The sequence below is a fragment of the Corylus avellana genome, chromosome 1 (genome assembly GCF_965113065.1).
Source record: "Corylus avellana chromosome 1, dhCorAvel1.hap1.2, whole genome shotgun sequence".
NCBI classification, from domain to species: Eukaryota; Viridiplantae; Streptophyta; class Magnoliopsida; order Fagales; family Betulaceae; genus Corylus; species Corylus avellana.
Window position 1 is genome coordinate 44651526 of NC_142490.1, and position 16235 is coordinate 44667760.

General features: G+C 38.8%; 2 protein-coding genes across 2 annotated transcripts; both read right to left on the reverse strand.

Annotated features, from left to right (window-relative positions):
• Positions 1–867: 867 nt before the first annotated feature.
• LOC132170925 (phosphoinositide binding protein) lies at positions 868–7351 on the reverse strand. Its single transcript, XM_088512357.1, has 3 exons — positions 7200–7351; positions 6444–6612; positions 868–4807 (listed from the first exon to the last, which is right to left on the reverse strand). The coding sequence occupies exons 1-3, from the start codon at positions 7311–7313 to the stop codon at positions 1095–1097; spliced, it is 3996 nt and encodes a 1331-aa protein (XP_088368483.1). The 5' UTR covers positions 7314–7351; the 3' UTR covers positions 868–1094.
• A 6370-nt stretch (positions 7352–13721) lies between these two features.
• On the reverse strand, positions 13722–15737 carry LOC132170003 (BTB/POZ domain-containing protein At3g22104-like). Its single transcript, XM_088518098.1, has 3 exons — positions 15675–15737; positions 14487–15587; positions 13722–14126 (listed from the first exon to the last, which is right to left on the reverse strand). Exons 1-3 carry the CDS (start codon positions 15735–15737, stop codon positions 13722–13724), a joined length of 1569 nt encoding a protein of 522 aa, XP_088374224.1.
• Between the last annotated feature and the right edge of the window lie 498 nt (positions 15738–16235).

Below are 16235 nucleotides of genomic sequence, written 5' to 3' on the forward strand. Positions count from 1 at the left end.
TTTCTCTAACATGTCGAAGCCAACGAGATTTTGGTTAGAAAAACTTGATAGAAAAATTTAAGTCCCAAGAAAATCGAGATAATGAATTTTCTCAGCATCCCACTAAGGTACTTCACTCTTTGAACTTCCGTCAAACACGTGATATATGATAAAGAAATTACCCCCACTAGATCTTCATCATTGACATTGAACATAATCTTTAAATTAATTCATATTCATGTTGGAACTCTTCAGGTTGTGTGGCATTTTATGAGTGTCTTTCTTTTCTTCTAAAATTTAGAGCTAAATAATTTATTTATTTTTTTCTTAAAAAAAAAAATAATAATAATAATAATAATAAAAAAATAACAGTCCCAAATGAAAATTATAATTTTCACTACCATGTCAAAAAATAAGTATTTGAGATTGAATATTTTAGAATATGTGTATTGAGATGAAATACTCCGAAATCCATACTTCAGTTAAAAGTTTATTGGGTCGAGATGTCTTTGAGTTCGGGCTGCAATGAGCTCGTTGAGAAATTTGAGCCCGAATTTGAATTTGACCTGAGCTCTGGCTGCAATTAGTTCAGCAAGAAGTAAGCCCGGCCCAAATAGTTTTGTTTCAAGAACATGAAGCCAGACTTATGCTCTATTCCTTCGGAAGTTTGACCAAAGATTCAAAGCAAGATTAGCATAAAGGTCAAAGATACTTGATTTGATTAAAACAAAAAAAAAAATTCATCCTCCTTGTTTATCATGACAAACTTGAACAAAAATTATAGTACAAAACAAATTTTTCTATTTCCTCCCCAGACAACACAACAGGGACAAAAAGGAAACTCAAAGAGTGAAACAACAAGAACATATTTAGAAGAACATCTTCATCTTTCATAGAAAAATTGTATCTCTGTAAATTATCATACGCTTTTTCATTTACCAATCGTCAACCTAAATAACAAATACATGCGTGCATGGATGAGAAGATTTTTAAAGTATCAAGCATAGCATCCTGCTTCTGAGTTATTTTGCCACAACAGCAATCTCACCTACAGAATCATCCGAGTTTGCACAAGGGAGGATTTCCCAGCTTCAAAACAGGGTATCCTTATTTCTTCATTGTGAAGCCAAGGAATTCAGCTTCTTTTCAAGAAGTTTGGCATGGCGAAGAGCATCCATGGCCTCGCCTTGCTTTCCTGAACGTTTCAACTTTACAGCCTTTACCTTCTCTGCTTTGATCTGTTCTTCCAGTTGAGTTCTCTCTAGATTAGAATTCCCACTTTTACCAACATTGAGTTTCAAAGGCTCTTGTCTTTCTGGGACGTGTGACACTGCCATATTCGCGTCTTCCACGCCAATAGCTTTTAAGGCAGACAATAGTTGAGGATCGAGAAGATCCTCAATAACCACATCATCTACTGGTTCTAATTTACCAACAGAAGACACTGCAGAATCATGAGTAGCCAACTCCTCCAACTGGGTTTCAAGTGCCTTGGCCAACTCAAACTCGGCCTCTGCTTCTTCCATCCGGCCTTCCCTTCGCAGCTTGAGGGCCTTACGTTTGTGGCCAAGAGATTCCTGTTGCAATTTGAAACGATCACGACTGGACAGTGGTTTTGGAGCCAAATTTGATGTACCCTGCTCCCTTTTTTCAACGAAAGGGACGTTAGAAGTAGACACATCACTAGGAGCATCTTTTGGCTGGGGATTGTCCTCCAGATTCTTCTCAAGCAGCTTTGCCTGACGAAGTTCCTCTCGAGCTTCTGGCAATTTCCCTTCTCTCTTTAAAGCAACCGCTTTCCTCTTATGAACCAAAATTTCTTGCTGCAGGGAGCTGTCATTTTTCTGAGAAACAAAGCCCTGAACTGAATTTGGTTTATGTATATATGTCTTCTCATCTGCATTTACCATTTCTCTTTTCTTGGTTGTAACATCATCCTTGCTTCCAAGATCTTCTCTGGAGCTTGACAGGGATCCTAAACGAATAGCAGGACTAGTAAGAGATGAAACATCAGAACCAAAATTTAATTTCTCCTCTTGCCTTTCATCAGACTTTTGAGAATAACTCCAATCATCACCAGTCAGCAGATCCATCATGTTCACGGACTTGTCAGGTGGGGAGAAGTAAGAAGAACCTGCTGTTTTGTTGTTGTCCGGAGGACTAATTTTATCGGGAGTACCCAAATCTACAAAAGATGGATTCTTTTTCTCAGTGAACTGAGAGATTACAGGAATCGAAATACCAGAATCCCTAAAGGAAGGATTAACCATGTCATTTTCCGTTTTTCCTGAGCCCACTGATGACTTAAAAACTTCGTCATTTAGACTCGCCACTGCTGGGGCTGACCCTTTATTTACTTCCACTGCATCTTTGAAATTCCCATCGTTGTCATGAGTAACCAATAACTCAAAAGGCTCAGGTCTTTTATTCTCGGAAGCATTAACCAGAAGTTCATCTTTCGGGGCTTCCAAATCTTCCAGCTGGGCTTCTAGTACCTTAGCAGCTCTCAATGTTTCCTCTGCTTGTTCTGTTTCTCCCTTACGTCTAAGAGCAAGGGCCTTTCTTTTCAAACCCAAAAGTTCCCTTTGAATTTCTCCCTTACTTCTTGGTGCTGCAACAGGAGGGTCAGAAGAGGATCCAATCACAGATGGATCCATAGTATGTAAGGTATTAACAGCAACTTGTTTAGGCCTCTCTGGCATGGTTACAGGCTCAAGTTCGTTCCACCCCAGATTATTTAGCATTGAGTGTAGTGCTGGGTCATGCATAACTTCTTCTGGAACAACCCCTTCATCTCCTTGCATCACTGAACTCTCAACAGGAGGCTTGTAGATTTTGTGATTAGGCCTATTAGATTCAATCTGAACTTCTTTCTTTGGAGCTTCAAGCTCCGCTATCTGAGCCTCTAATACTTTTGCATTCCTCAGAACTTCCTCTGCCTCCTCAGTCTTTCCTTGGCGTCTCAGAGCAAGAGACTTTCTCTTTATGCTTAAGAGTTCCCTCTGGAGTTCAGCTTTACTTCTTGATGTTCTGACCAAGACATTAGAAGGGGATTGAGTTGAAGAAGACTCACTTATCTGCATAGAAAGATTATCATCTTGCTTAGAAGGCTTGGATGCAGAATTTGCAAGCTCATTATCTTCATCAGTCCAACCTAAATTCTTTAGAAGTGAAAGATAGGTTGGGTCATGCATATCTTGATCTGTTATGTCTTCTTCGATGTCTCCTTCTCCATCGGGAAGATTTTTATTGATATCAGGATGTTTGTATGACAAATCTGGGTCTTTACTACCAACAGTAACCTGGGTAGCCTTCCCCTTCAAAGAATTATCCATCTGTTGAAGCTGATGCTCAAGAACCTTACCTTTATTCAATTCTTCCTCTGCCTCATCTAATCTGCCTTCCCTTTTCAAAGCAAGAGCTTTCTTTTTCAAAGTCAGAAGCTCCTTCTGAATCGTTAATCTACTCTTAGGTGCAAGTCTGAGATCACCATCTTCCCTTGCGTTAACAACTCCATCATCAACCTCTGCTGAGGTAAAATTTTTATCAGCCAATAGAGAAGTCGAGTGTTTCTGAGATACCATGGGCTTCTGTCCAATAAAGTTATCCTTTTGAGACTCAAAGCTTTCAAGGTCCCTTTCAAGAAGCTTTGCCTTCTTGAGCTTTTCCATTGCCTCTTTAACATTACCTGCCCTTTTTTGATTAAGAGCCTCTCTCTTCAAATTTTGAATTTCACTTAACATCGCTTCTGTGTCAACAGGAACAGACTGGTGCAAAGTGTTTTCTGGTTGAATAGAGTCTTCACTCCAACCTAATGATTTCAAAGCACCAGCTAGTTCAGGATCCTCCATATCCTCATCTGTCACTTCAAAATTACTATCAACAATAAAATCATCAGAAGTGCCTACAATATGATCAAATTCAAAACCATGCTCCTGCTCATATAGAATTGACAAATCTTCTTTATTATTGTCCATGCTATGGATTAATGCAGAAAGCTCGTCATCAGAATCTTCAGCCCCAGCCAAGAGTTCCTCTTCTTCTAGTTGTTTCTCTAAAACTTTAGCTCGCTTCAATTCTTCCTTGGCTTCTGCTAACTTCCCTTCACGCTTCAACATGAGTGCCTTTTTCTTGAGAGCAACAACATTGGTCTTGTCAATGCCACCACTAGCCTCATTTCTACTAGTCTTCTGAGAGACTTCTCCAAGAAGAGACAACAGTTCACCCTCTAAACTCACACTTGCTGGCTTTTTATCTTCATCATGGAAATCTCTATCAGACCATCCCAGTTCTCTAAGTTCAGCAGCAAGGTCATCCTTTTCTTTGTAAGCACGAGGAATGATCTTATTTTTTCTCCCAGATTCTTTAGGGTCATCTTTATTCTGGTTATCGGCCATGTTTCCAGAAGATAAAGCCCTTTTACGGCTTTTTCTTAAGTATATTTCCAAAGCCTCAGCCTGCCTCTCAAGCTCTTTCCCTTTCTTAAAGGCTTTGAGAGCTTCCTCTGACTTCCCTTCTCCTTTCAGAATTTTATACTTCTTTTTCTCATCCAAAGCTTGCTGACGCAATTCCTCAGGACTAGCAGATCCCATCTCACTCTTTAAATGATTAGGCTCATTGCGAGATATACTTCCATGCATTTCTCCACCCCCATCCAGAGTATCAACTTCTTGAGCATTTGAACAGGATGAACTGCTAGTTGCCCTTTGAATACTAGAAACAATCTCATCGTTTGACACCTGCCCTGATGAAGAGGATTCCTGTCGTGCACTACCCAGAATCTGATTCAGAACTTCATCCTCATACTTTGAAGTCAACTTTGAACTGCCTGCACAAAAGGGTCTAAAAATTGAGAACAGAGCTACAATTTAGAAGTGAAGTAATTCTAGTTCGTTTTATAACTATATGAAAAATTGCAAGATAAGAAAATCTGGCATTATAGTGATGGAAGACAATTAAAAAATAATAAAAAAATACATCTGGCCAATATTTCTAACCCCAATTGTCAAATGGGCAGATAATGTAGCTAACAAAATAGCTAACGATCAGAACATATAGGATGTAGCTAGCCAGCAGGAAGAAAGTACAGAATCAAAAAATAAAAATGAAACAAACAAAGTGAAATGAGGAAGTACAAAAAACCAGGAAAGAAATCCAGGGAGGTCCTGGGAGAAATCCTTTTGAAAATGTGAATCAATAAGATGGTAGTCTGGAAACCCAGAGTAACCATCCAGTATAGCAGTTTGTGTTGACAAATGCAGGTGCTCCTTCTAAATATCTATACTTACAAACTTTGTTATGGAAGATGAGAAACTACACTAAAGATTCAACTAACACCTGGGACTTATAAATACTGCATAATTTTGCACAGCATCCAACAAATTTCTGATTTCCCTTCCTTTGAGAAAGATAATTTTAAAAAAGTACATGCAACAGCTTAACTTGTCTAAACTGGAATTTTCCATTGCTATTGACAGCCAGCAGAATAGTTCTTCAAAGCATGTTAACCAATCTATTAATTCAATATTTGCCTTAGCAATTAATAACACCACGAAAAAATAGAGGTAATATAGCAGGTCATACTAGGATCAACTTCAATTGCATAGAGATTTAAAGTATTAAAAAACAAAGAAACAGATAAATTATAAGTTATGAAAGAATGATAAATGAGAAATGGACAGGGTGGGGATCAAATGAATTTTACGGGCCCCAGATTTTAGGGCTGATCAAAAGCCCGAACTTCCAAAATCTGACCAGCAGCCAACCTGATCAAGTCAGCTTCAAGCAGTAGGCAGGTCAGATTTCGGAAGTTTCTTCTTAATTCTGAAAAAGTTGGGTCAGAGATCAGAACATGGGTAGAATTTCCGACTTTTTCTGATCTGACCCAACTTTTTAAAAAGAATTCTTTTATATTTAAAACGGCGTCATTTGGCGAGTATATATATAATAAGAAGAGATCTATTCTTCGACATTTTTTCTGAAAACATATATATTTTTTCATTTTTTTGGAGCCTGGACTTTCTGAGCGACTCCAACTCTGACATATCAGGAGTCGGAGACGAGTTGGAAATCACCTCCATCAGAGGTGGCATTGGAGGTTTCCCAACTCCAGTGGAGGCGTAAGCCAGAGAGGTGTTTCCGACACCGTCGAAGTCAGTGCATAGCCCTACCAGATTTTTAAGGCTCTAATTAAAGCTAGATGTGTGAAATGAACAAAGAAGTAAAGTGATTATATGCTTCTTGCAATGAGGCAAGACCATGCAATTGGTGATTTGGAGTTGGAAGGCAGAAGAGGCATTTCCGACTCTGTCGGACTCAGTGCACACCCATACCAGATTTTTAAAGATCTAATTAAAGCTAGATATGTGAAATGATTAAAGAAGTGAGCATATGAATTAGGCAAGACCATTCAATTGGTGTCCCAATGGGTATACGTGCAATGCAAGTGAAAGATATGCATATACCTCTCCCAGCTCTACTCTTGTGCCCATGTCGCATCTCAAAACGAGCGGCCTCTTCAAGCTTCTTACAAGGCTCGCATATGCGCACAGGTGAATCCCCTTGTCCGCGCAAAACTATCCTTTGCTGAGTACAACTGCTGCAAAACAAGCCCCCACACCTTCGGCAGTGATGCTGAAAACCCAGAATGTACATCATCAAGAAGAAGCAATGACTAAAATAAAAATTTTATTGGGTCCCATCAAAAGCTTAAAATGAGTAAAAGGAAAAATCAATAAACTTGTAACAAATCAAAGCCCTGTACTGCTCTATTATCCTTAATTGGAAGCTCTTATTTAACCAATTCAAGCAAATTCAATCCTTTAGTACTGTACTTCTCCATACTAATCAAAACAAATATAAAAAAAGTAATCTTTTCCAAATCTAACTTAAAGCAAGCATATTGGACTAATAAGTCCCATCCACTCAAACTACAGATTCCCCATAACACAAACAATCATGGGTTTCTCCAAAAATAGTCTATGCTTCCAATGTATCTTTAAAACTATTAACTACCGCCAAAAGGAGGGGAAAAAATAGAAGAAGAAAAAACAATTGCACTATTAGCCTGATCATGGTCAAGTTCATAATTTTAGAACCAAAACCACAAATTTGCGACATGGGTCTTGAAGAAACAAACAAATTAGTCAAATATTTACAATCGGCTAATGGGATCAGAGGAGAAAATAGGATAGGAAAGGGAAAGTCAAACAAAAACAAACCTTGCGATTGATGAAGGTGAACTGAGAACTACATCCCTGACAGTGCGAAGCATCAACCACCCAATTGCTCCCTCTCAGTGCCGGCTTTGCCGGCAACCCGATCTTCTCTAACATCTTCGCTTTCTTTTCCCGTGAAAGTATTTGTCGCAGGAAAAGAAAATCAAAGCGAAAATCGCAGCTGTTTCCCTTTTATTGTTATTTTTTTAATAACTCCAAGGTTTTTTTTTTTTTTTTTTCAGATTTCGGTTTCCAAGTAAAAAGAGGAGAGGAATGGGCCTAAAATAGTTGGTCCATAACTGTTCCATTCTGGGCTTGCATTCGTTCCACAAGCAGGCCCATGAATATAATCAATTTATGCTTTCCAATTAGAAAATAGAAAGAGAAATGTTTCATAATATGATATGATATTGTCCAAAGAGTGTTAAAGAGCCAAACAAATTAATTCAGAAAATTTTTTAAATTGACGTGTCAAGAGTTTTTAAATTAAAAAAATGCAATTCTCTCTCATTGTCTTCGACTAACGGTCTGCCACGTTAATTTTAAAATTTTTCTAGGTTTATTTGTTTGACTCCTTAACACTTCTCGAAATTGTCAATTCAATTTGCATCATGTGAACATAACTGGGTAGTGATAAGATAGTCGTGTTCTATATACCATTATTCATAATAAAAAAGACCCTGTTTCTTTTGGCAAGCAAATGATCAAAGGAAAAAGGACTATAATGGATACAGGATTATGACAAGTTTAAGAATTGAATAAAAATGAAGAATAATCTATCAAGCAATTTTTGGGTTTTTGTTTGCTTTGATTATGGTTTTGTAGATGCTGCTTAAATTCTTTAAGACAAAGAATATCGAAGCATTTTTGATTGATAAGTAAACAAAAATTAATTGAATATAATATGAAATCAACCTGCTTAATTGTAAGAAAAATATGTAGTTCAATTGCTTTTGGAATTTGAATTCTTCATGTTGGCAGCAACTGCTGAAATCTTTTGTCGTTAAACACGAGGCCTGAGATTGAAGCAGGCCTTCATGCCCCCATTTATTAAAACGGAAAAAATTCACTTTACCTCCTTGAAGTTTTAAGTGTTTTTTAATTTGAATCTCAAAGTTTAAAAATTGGAAATGTACCCTCCCTAATGTTTTAAAAAATTTCGATTTAAACCTTCCGTTACTAATTTCTATCAAAATTGGACGGAAATCTATGAAATTACGTAATTACCCTCAGGCTTTTTTTTTAAAAAAAAAAATTTCCGAAAATTAGTAACGGAAGATTTAAATTGAAAATTTTTGAAACATTAGGGGATACATTGTCAATTTTTAAACTTTGGGGTTCAAATTGAAAAACTCTTAAAATTTTAGAGGGGTAAAGTGAATTTTTTCCTATTAAAAATGTTCCTAGAGCTCAGCCCAAAAGGAAGAAGAAAAACTTTAGACCAGCTTTTACGAAAAGTAGCCATTGCAGCTCTAAACTACAGATCAAATATATATAACTAGAAAATGTGGTATATTTCATAACAATTGATTCAAAATTTGAGCTTTTCGCAGCCAAAACCCTTGGAAAAGGAGAGAATAACGTTATCCAAGTTACATGGAGATCACACATTTTGACAATGGAGTCCAACCATTTCGAGGTTCAGACAGACACCTCTAACTATACGATATTAAAAACACCAACTCTAGACCTCGTGGGAAGTTTGAGTGCCTCATCATGAGCCTAGGGACTGTTTGCAGTTGCAGACAAATGGTGGTAAAATTTTCCTTTGAAAGGGTTTCTTAACTTTGGCAATCCATTAATGCTCTCTCTGCTTCCAATAAATTGGAAGACCAAAGAAACACTCTTCTCAACACCATAAATAATTGTGTTTCTCTCTTAGAAAAGTGGCGATTACAAGGATGTTGGTCCATGCAGCTCAAACTCTAAAAATAATCACACTTTTTATAGAACACTAAGTTGAGTTGACTGCATCGAATAACGTTAATCATTTGGCCATTACTGTCTACTTCTCTACTTTCGGACTCGGATCTCTAGTCCGTCTACTTAATTAAAAGAGTAGTTTTTCTAAACTTATTTGCATACATAAGTTTTGGATTGTTTGAACATCTGTTTAGACGTGTGTTCTATAAGTATAAGGATCCTTTCACACTTGATGTCTAAATTGTAGGTTCGACAATTTTTTATACAACATGGGAATCCGATAAAAACTCGATACAAAATTTGCGGATTATAATTGAGGGGTCTGACTCATTTAGGTTTGAGTTACGATCGACCTATATAGTTTTATACACGTATCTTGACATGTAACATAAAAGTTGTTAATTTTTGACACGGTCCACAAACCCAACACAAATCTAATATAAAATTAAAAAGTTCAATTCATATCTTCGCACGCAAACATAAATTTTTTTTGTCATTCATACTAAATGCATTAGATTTCAATCCTCAACTCTCTCCCCCTCCCCCCAAAAAAGTAAATAAAAGAAAAAAGCAAGTCCTCGCAAATCATGTTGCATTTAAGTCTTTCATCACAATATGGGGACATGACAATTTGTTCACCTTGGTTTTATAAGAACAAATGGGGATGACAAAAATGCTTTGGTTTCTGAAACTCCATTAAGCTGTGTGTATGCTCCGGGGTTCTCATATAAACGTTGGTGTTAGCGAGCCCCACAATGCGCGTGCACTTTGCCGCGTTGCTCGCTGACTCAGTCGGCGGTAGACTTGGAAATTGGTGTCAACATTCTTTAGAAACATCCATTCATATTTAATGCCCATTCATGATGCTCGGTCTAGGGAACTACATAGATGCCCACATTGTCTCCATTTCTCCATTATGCTTTCAAATTATTATCACTAAATTGCAGTTAATTAGATTATGATTATGCCCTTCAAATCTCCCTCTCTCTTTAAAACATTGGATTTGCTGCTTATTGAGTTATGTAAACTCACTTTTTATTATCACAATTTCAGAGTTAGTGCAGATAGTGTTGATAATGGCTCAAATTGGTCAACAATGGTTGGTGGAATTAGGCAACCTACTCCCTACGTGGGTCAACAATGGTTGGTGGAATTAGGCAACCTACCATGTATTTTTCAACCATGGCATGCTCTACATCTTCTATAAATAGCCATGCATCCCATGCCTTCATAATCATCCAACAAGGAGAAAATGTGAGCGGTAGCTCCTTGTGGTGTGTGAGGGGGGGGGGGGGGGCAGTAGCTCCACAGAAAGGAATCCCAAGAAGAAATCCAGAGCTTCTTCTTCAATGTGAGGAAGAGAAGAAGAAAGCTAGGGTGGGGATGGGGCAAGAGAGTGAGTGTTTTGTCCTTAATTCAATTATCACTTGTATTGAGATGAGCGTGTGAGGCTTTTCTCTGGGTAAAGTGTATTTTTGGTGGTATGGGCATGTACTGTGAGTTGTAAAAATTTGCTCATAGTGGAACTCTCTTGTTGGTGGACGTAGGCCAGGTTTTGGGCTGAACCACGTAAACTCTTTGTGTACATGTGTGATTGATGTGTGTTCTCGTGTGTTTTCCTTTTTAAACTTGTCTTTCGCATAAAGGGCTGGAGGAAATTGGTTGCTAATTTATTATCAATTTCCTAACAATTGGTATCAAAGCAAGGTTGCGGAGAAATGCAGTCCTTGAAGTTTGAGATTGAAAGGCTTGACGGAGTGTGGGAGTACTGTCCACAGATGGAGTATGGAGCACTGTCTACGGACGGAGTGCTGTTCAAGGACGGAGTACGTAGCACTGTTCACAAGCAAAGGTACTGTTCATGGAGATACTGTTCACGAGGCACTGTTCACGGAGTACTGATCAGAAGTACTAGATACATGTGTTGTTCAGAGGTTAAAGAAAGGAGCAGGTTCGGCAAGTTGCTCCAAAAACGCTAATAGTGTTTCTCTCGCTGCAGTGAGAGATGACTATGATGATGCTCTTTGATAAAGGCATGTACATCCTCTGGCATAACCGCTAAAAATGTCAGGATAATGGATGTGTTCTATTAGCGGGTCCACAATTGCATACGAGACATTGGTTTGGTCTTTGATGTCGGGTATGTGGTGGAAAAGGGTGTCGATGGCTGATGAACTTCCGAGGGAACCAAACATGGAAGTTGCACCATATTTTTCAGCAGGATTTTTTCGACATGTGCCGGAAAGGAAAATTCTTAGAATGGTTTAATTCTAAGTGCATGTGCTCTTTATGGTGGAGCATGATAATTCTTGTAGAATTATGACTGTTGGTGTAGACAGTGTTTTGTACAACATCCCAGGGTGTGGGGATGGGCATCGGTCAAGATGCGGACCTGAGGTCTCAGGTGGAGGTTGTCAAATTTTCGCCAAGGTGGAGATTGTTGATAATGGCTCAAATTGGTCAACAATGGTTGGTGGAATTAGGCAACCTACTCCCTACGTGGGTCAACAATGGTTGGTGGAATTAGGCAACCTACCATGTATTTTTCAACCATGGCATGCTCTACATCTTCTATAAATAGCCATGCATCCCATGCCTTCATAATCATCCAACAAGGAGAAAATGTGAGCGGTAGCTCCTTGTGGTGTGTGAGGGGGGGGGGGGGGGGGGGGGGGGCAGTAGCTCCACAGAAAGGAATCCCAAGAAGAAATCCAGAGCTTCTTCTTCAATGTGAGGAAGAGAAGAAGAAAGCTAGGGTGGGGATGGGGCAAGAGAGTGAGTGTTTTGTCCTTAATTCAATTATCACTTGTATTGAGATGAGCGTGTGAGGCTTTTCTCTGGGTAAAGTGTATTTTTGGTGGTATGGGCATGTACTGTGAGTTGTAAAAATTTGCTCATAGTGGAACTCTCTTGTTGGTGGACGTAGGCCAGGTTTTGGGCTGAACCACGTAAACTCTTTGTGTACATGTGTGATTGATGTGTGTTCTCGTGTGTTTTCCTTTTTAAACTTGTCTTTCGCATAAAGGGCTGGAGGAAATTGGTTGCTAATTTATTATCAATTTCCTAACAATTGGTATCAAAGCAAGGTTGCGGAGAAATGCAGTCCTTGAAGTTTGAGATTGAAAGGCTTGACGGAGTGTGGGAGTACTGTCCACAGATGGAGTATGGAGCACTGTCTACGGACGGAGTGCTGTTCAAGGACGGAGTACGTAGCACTGTTCACAAGCAAAGGTACTGTTCATGGAGATACTGTTCACGAGGCACTGTTCACGGAGTACTGATCAGAAGTACTAGATACATGTGTTGTTCAGAGGTTAAAGAAAGGAGCAGGTTCGGCAAGTTGCTCCAAAAACGCTAATAGTGTTTCTCTCGCTGCAGTGAGAGATGACTATGATGATGCTCTTTGATAAAGGCATGTACATCCTCTGGCATAACCGCTAAAAATGTCAGGATAATGGATGTGTTCTATTAGCGGGTCCACAATTGCATACGAGACATTGGTTTGGTCTTTGATGTCGGGTATGTGGTGGAAAAGGGTGTCGATGGCTGATGAACTTCCGAGGGAACCAAACATGGAAGTTGCACCATATTTTTCAGCAGGATTTTTTCGACATGTGCCGGAAAGGAAAATTCTTAGAATGGTTTAATTCTAAGTGCATGTGCTCTTTATGGTGGAGCATGATAATTCTTGTAGAATTATGACTGTTGGTGTAGACAGTGTTTTGTACAACATCCCAGGGTGTGGGGATGGGCATCGGTCAAGATGCGGACCTGAGGTCTCAGGTGGAGGTTGTCAAATTTTCGCCAAGGTGGAGATTGTTGATAATGGCTCAAATTGGTCAACAATGGTTGGTGGAATTAGGCAACCTACTCCCTACGTGGGTCAACAATGGTTGGTGGAATTAGGCAACCTACCATGTATTTTTCAACCATGGCATGCTCTACATCTTCTATAAATAGCCATGCATCCCATGCCTTCATAATCATCCAACAAGGAGAAAATGTGAGCGGTAGCTCCTTGTGGTGTGTGAGGGGGGGGGGGGGGGGGGGGGGGGCAGTAGCTCCACAGAAAGGAATCCCAAGAAGAAATCCAGAGCTTCTTCTTCAATGTGAGGAAGAGAAGAAGAAAGCTAGGGTGGGGATGGGGCAAGAGAGTGAGTGTTTTGTCCTTAATTCAATTATCACTTGTATTGAGATGAGCGTGTGAGGCTTTTCTCTGGGTAAAGTGTATTTTTGGTGGTATGGGCATGTACTGTGAGTTGTAAAAATTTGCTCATAGTGGAACTCTCTTGTTGGTGGACGTAGGCCAGGTTTTGGGCTGAACCACGTAAACTCTTTGTGTACATGTGTGATTGATGTGTGTTCTCGTGTGTTTTCCTTTTTAAACTTGTCTTTCGCATAAAGGGCTGGAGGAAATTGGTTGCTAATTTATTATCAATTTCCTAACAGATAGCAAGTGTTAAGGCTTTTTACAGCTGAGAGTGGGCAAGCATAAAGGCCATGATGCATCTTTTGAAGACATAAAACAATATAATCAACCATAATGTATTATAAAATTTACACATACAATTGGTAATTGAGAAACAAGTTTCCAACTTTTTGTCATGAACAGAGTTTTGGTAAGGATCTAGCATTGCTTAGGATAGGTAGTCTTGATGATCTCATTATACTCATCATATGTGTCTGCATTGTCCCACGAACCTTCTCCAACTCCATCACCTTCCAATTCATTCCTTGCAAATCTGCTCTAAGCTTCTCATTATCACTTGAAAGATGGAGCTTTTTATTATAAAGAAGGATTTGCTGATCAGCATCCTTTTCCTTGCTTAAATTTTCGTGCAGTGATCTTTTGATCTTGGATTGTTGTGTAATAAGGGCTCTTTCCACTGTTTCTGAAGGAAACTTTAAGTTTCGAGATAGATCTTTCAAAGCTTCTGGTGAGAGCTTCTCATGGTTCAGTGCACAACAGACACTTACCCTTTCTTCTTCACACAACCCTGCATGAACCTGTTCAAACCTAAAGTCAGTACAAGCATTGAGGCTCTCAAAAAAAAAAAGCAGAGATTTCACCACATTTTTCACTAGGAATATTGAAGTTAGTTTATTGGCAACACCCACCATCCAATATTGTAAATTAATTATTTATCAAGCCACTTTAGTCTATATTTTCAAAAGAGCTGAACAAACTCAGAAACTTGACATACATTTGAGTGCAGAATATTTGAGATAGCTAACAGCAATTATTTGTAGCATGTCTTCTTTGACATCATTTATGGTAAGCAGTGAAGAAGCCATTCTTTTATCTAATGCAAAACAGTATATAATTCCATCTATTAGAAAATGAAACATTGCAAAATTGCAGAATACCTCTAGAAACAGGTCCATGGCTCTGTAGATATGATCATCAGATTCTCTAGCATAATCTGGCAGCACTAATACCAAAGCCACAAACTTGGAAGGTTTCAGATGGGAATCAGGAGCCACTTCCCCAAGGTACAAATCCATCAAGTTGGCAACCTTCTTCAATCGACTTGTCGATGACAAACAGCTGCATTCAAGGAGAAATGCTTGTACAAGCCTCAAAACCAAATTAACATCATAAGAATAGTCCCTCCCATGTGGAGATGGAGCAAGCAGATAATCAATTGTTGCTTGATCCAGCTGTGAACCCATCAAACTCTCTATCTTGTTTTTGTAAAATTTGCTTATTTTCAACCCCAAAGCCACTCGATAAATTTCAAATAACCCCTTGCAACAAAGAGAACTCCTATCAAGCAAACAAAGCAGGCTGACTACAACCTTTGTGATTCTCTGCTTCTCAGCTGGTGCTGCACCAAGACATCTTGATTTGTGATAATAGAAGAGGAACTTACAAATTATAGCTTGGTCAAATTTCTGGGAGACCATTGTCTTAATTACCCTGTCAATCATATCAACACTCAAGAACAAAAAATCTTCAAACCACCAAGTCAGTTGAGAAGAGTTGTTTTTCAGGCTGTCAGTGCTTATTGTATCACAGGAAAATTTGCAGCTAGAATTGTTTGAGGAACATGCGAATGGGCTTGCAACACTAGGCAAAGCAAGCCTTCCTATAAGACAATCCAAGATATTCTGAAGCACAACTGAAGATTTTGTGGCGGGAAGTAAATCTTGGCACTGTTTCAATGCTTCTAGGAGCTCAGACCAAGTCCAAAAGATGATCCCTTCAAGAGATTTCTCAGTTTGGTCTATTAAATTGGGCCTAATCGAACCATTACCTTCCATCTCCAAGAAATTAGCAGCACAGTTTAGTAGAAGTATGTTCGAGGGGGTTATTGCTGCTCGGCCATTATTGTAGCAAAACCTTGCCACGAGCTCAAAACCCTCTGCGCCTCCTGGAAAGTCATTGAATATCACTTTCAGGTTCCTTGTGCTTCTCGAGTTAACAAATAATTTGCTAAATAAACCTGAGAAAGATACAAGAGTTTTCTGCAAATATTGAGACAGAAGAAAGCCAAATGGTTAATGCAAGAAGTTCAAAAAGTGATATGAACGGCAAACAAAGCAGAGTGTTACCTTGTGCAGCATGAAAGTTTCTTGGCCATTGACATCAACTTCAAGATCACAGCACCCTTCCATATTGTTAAAATAAGCAAATGTGAAAGCCAACCTCAAACCAAACGTTCATGCAACTTGAAAAGGTTTGTAAAGATGAAGCTTTTCAGACTGATTCAAAAGGAGAGAAAAGGGGGTATAAAAGAGCCGCACACCAAGAAGAGAAAGGAGAAATAGTGGAAAGAGGTTTTCTTGAAATTGCTGTTGCTTTGTCAATGACAGGCATAGAGACAAGTTTGCTTCTAGAAAAGAGACAATGGAGGGAGGGAGTTAGAAGCGACTATGGCATTTTAAAATGATCTTAATAAAAATGCAGATTAACAAAGATTCTATGAGAGACCTCACCCTTTATTGGAAGTTCAACCGGAAGCTACTATTCAAACACAAATAAACATTGTCACCAAGTAAACACAATGTACATCTTGGATTTTTTTATTTTTTTTCTTTCCTAGTGGTTGTATGTACCTCACACGAGATGAAGTTTTTCAACGAATTGAGTTAGAAATACACGATAATATAAAC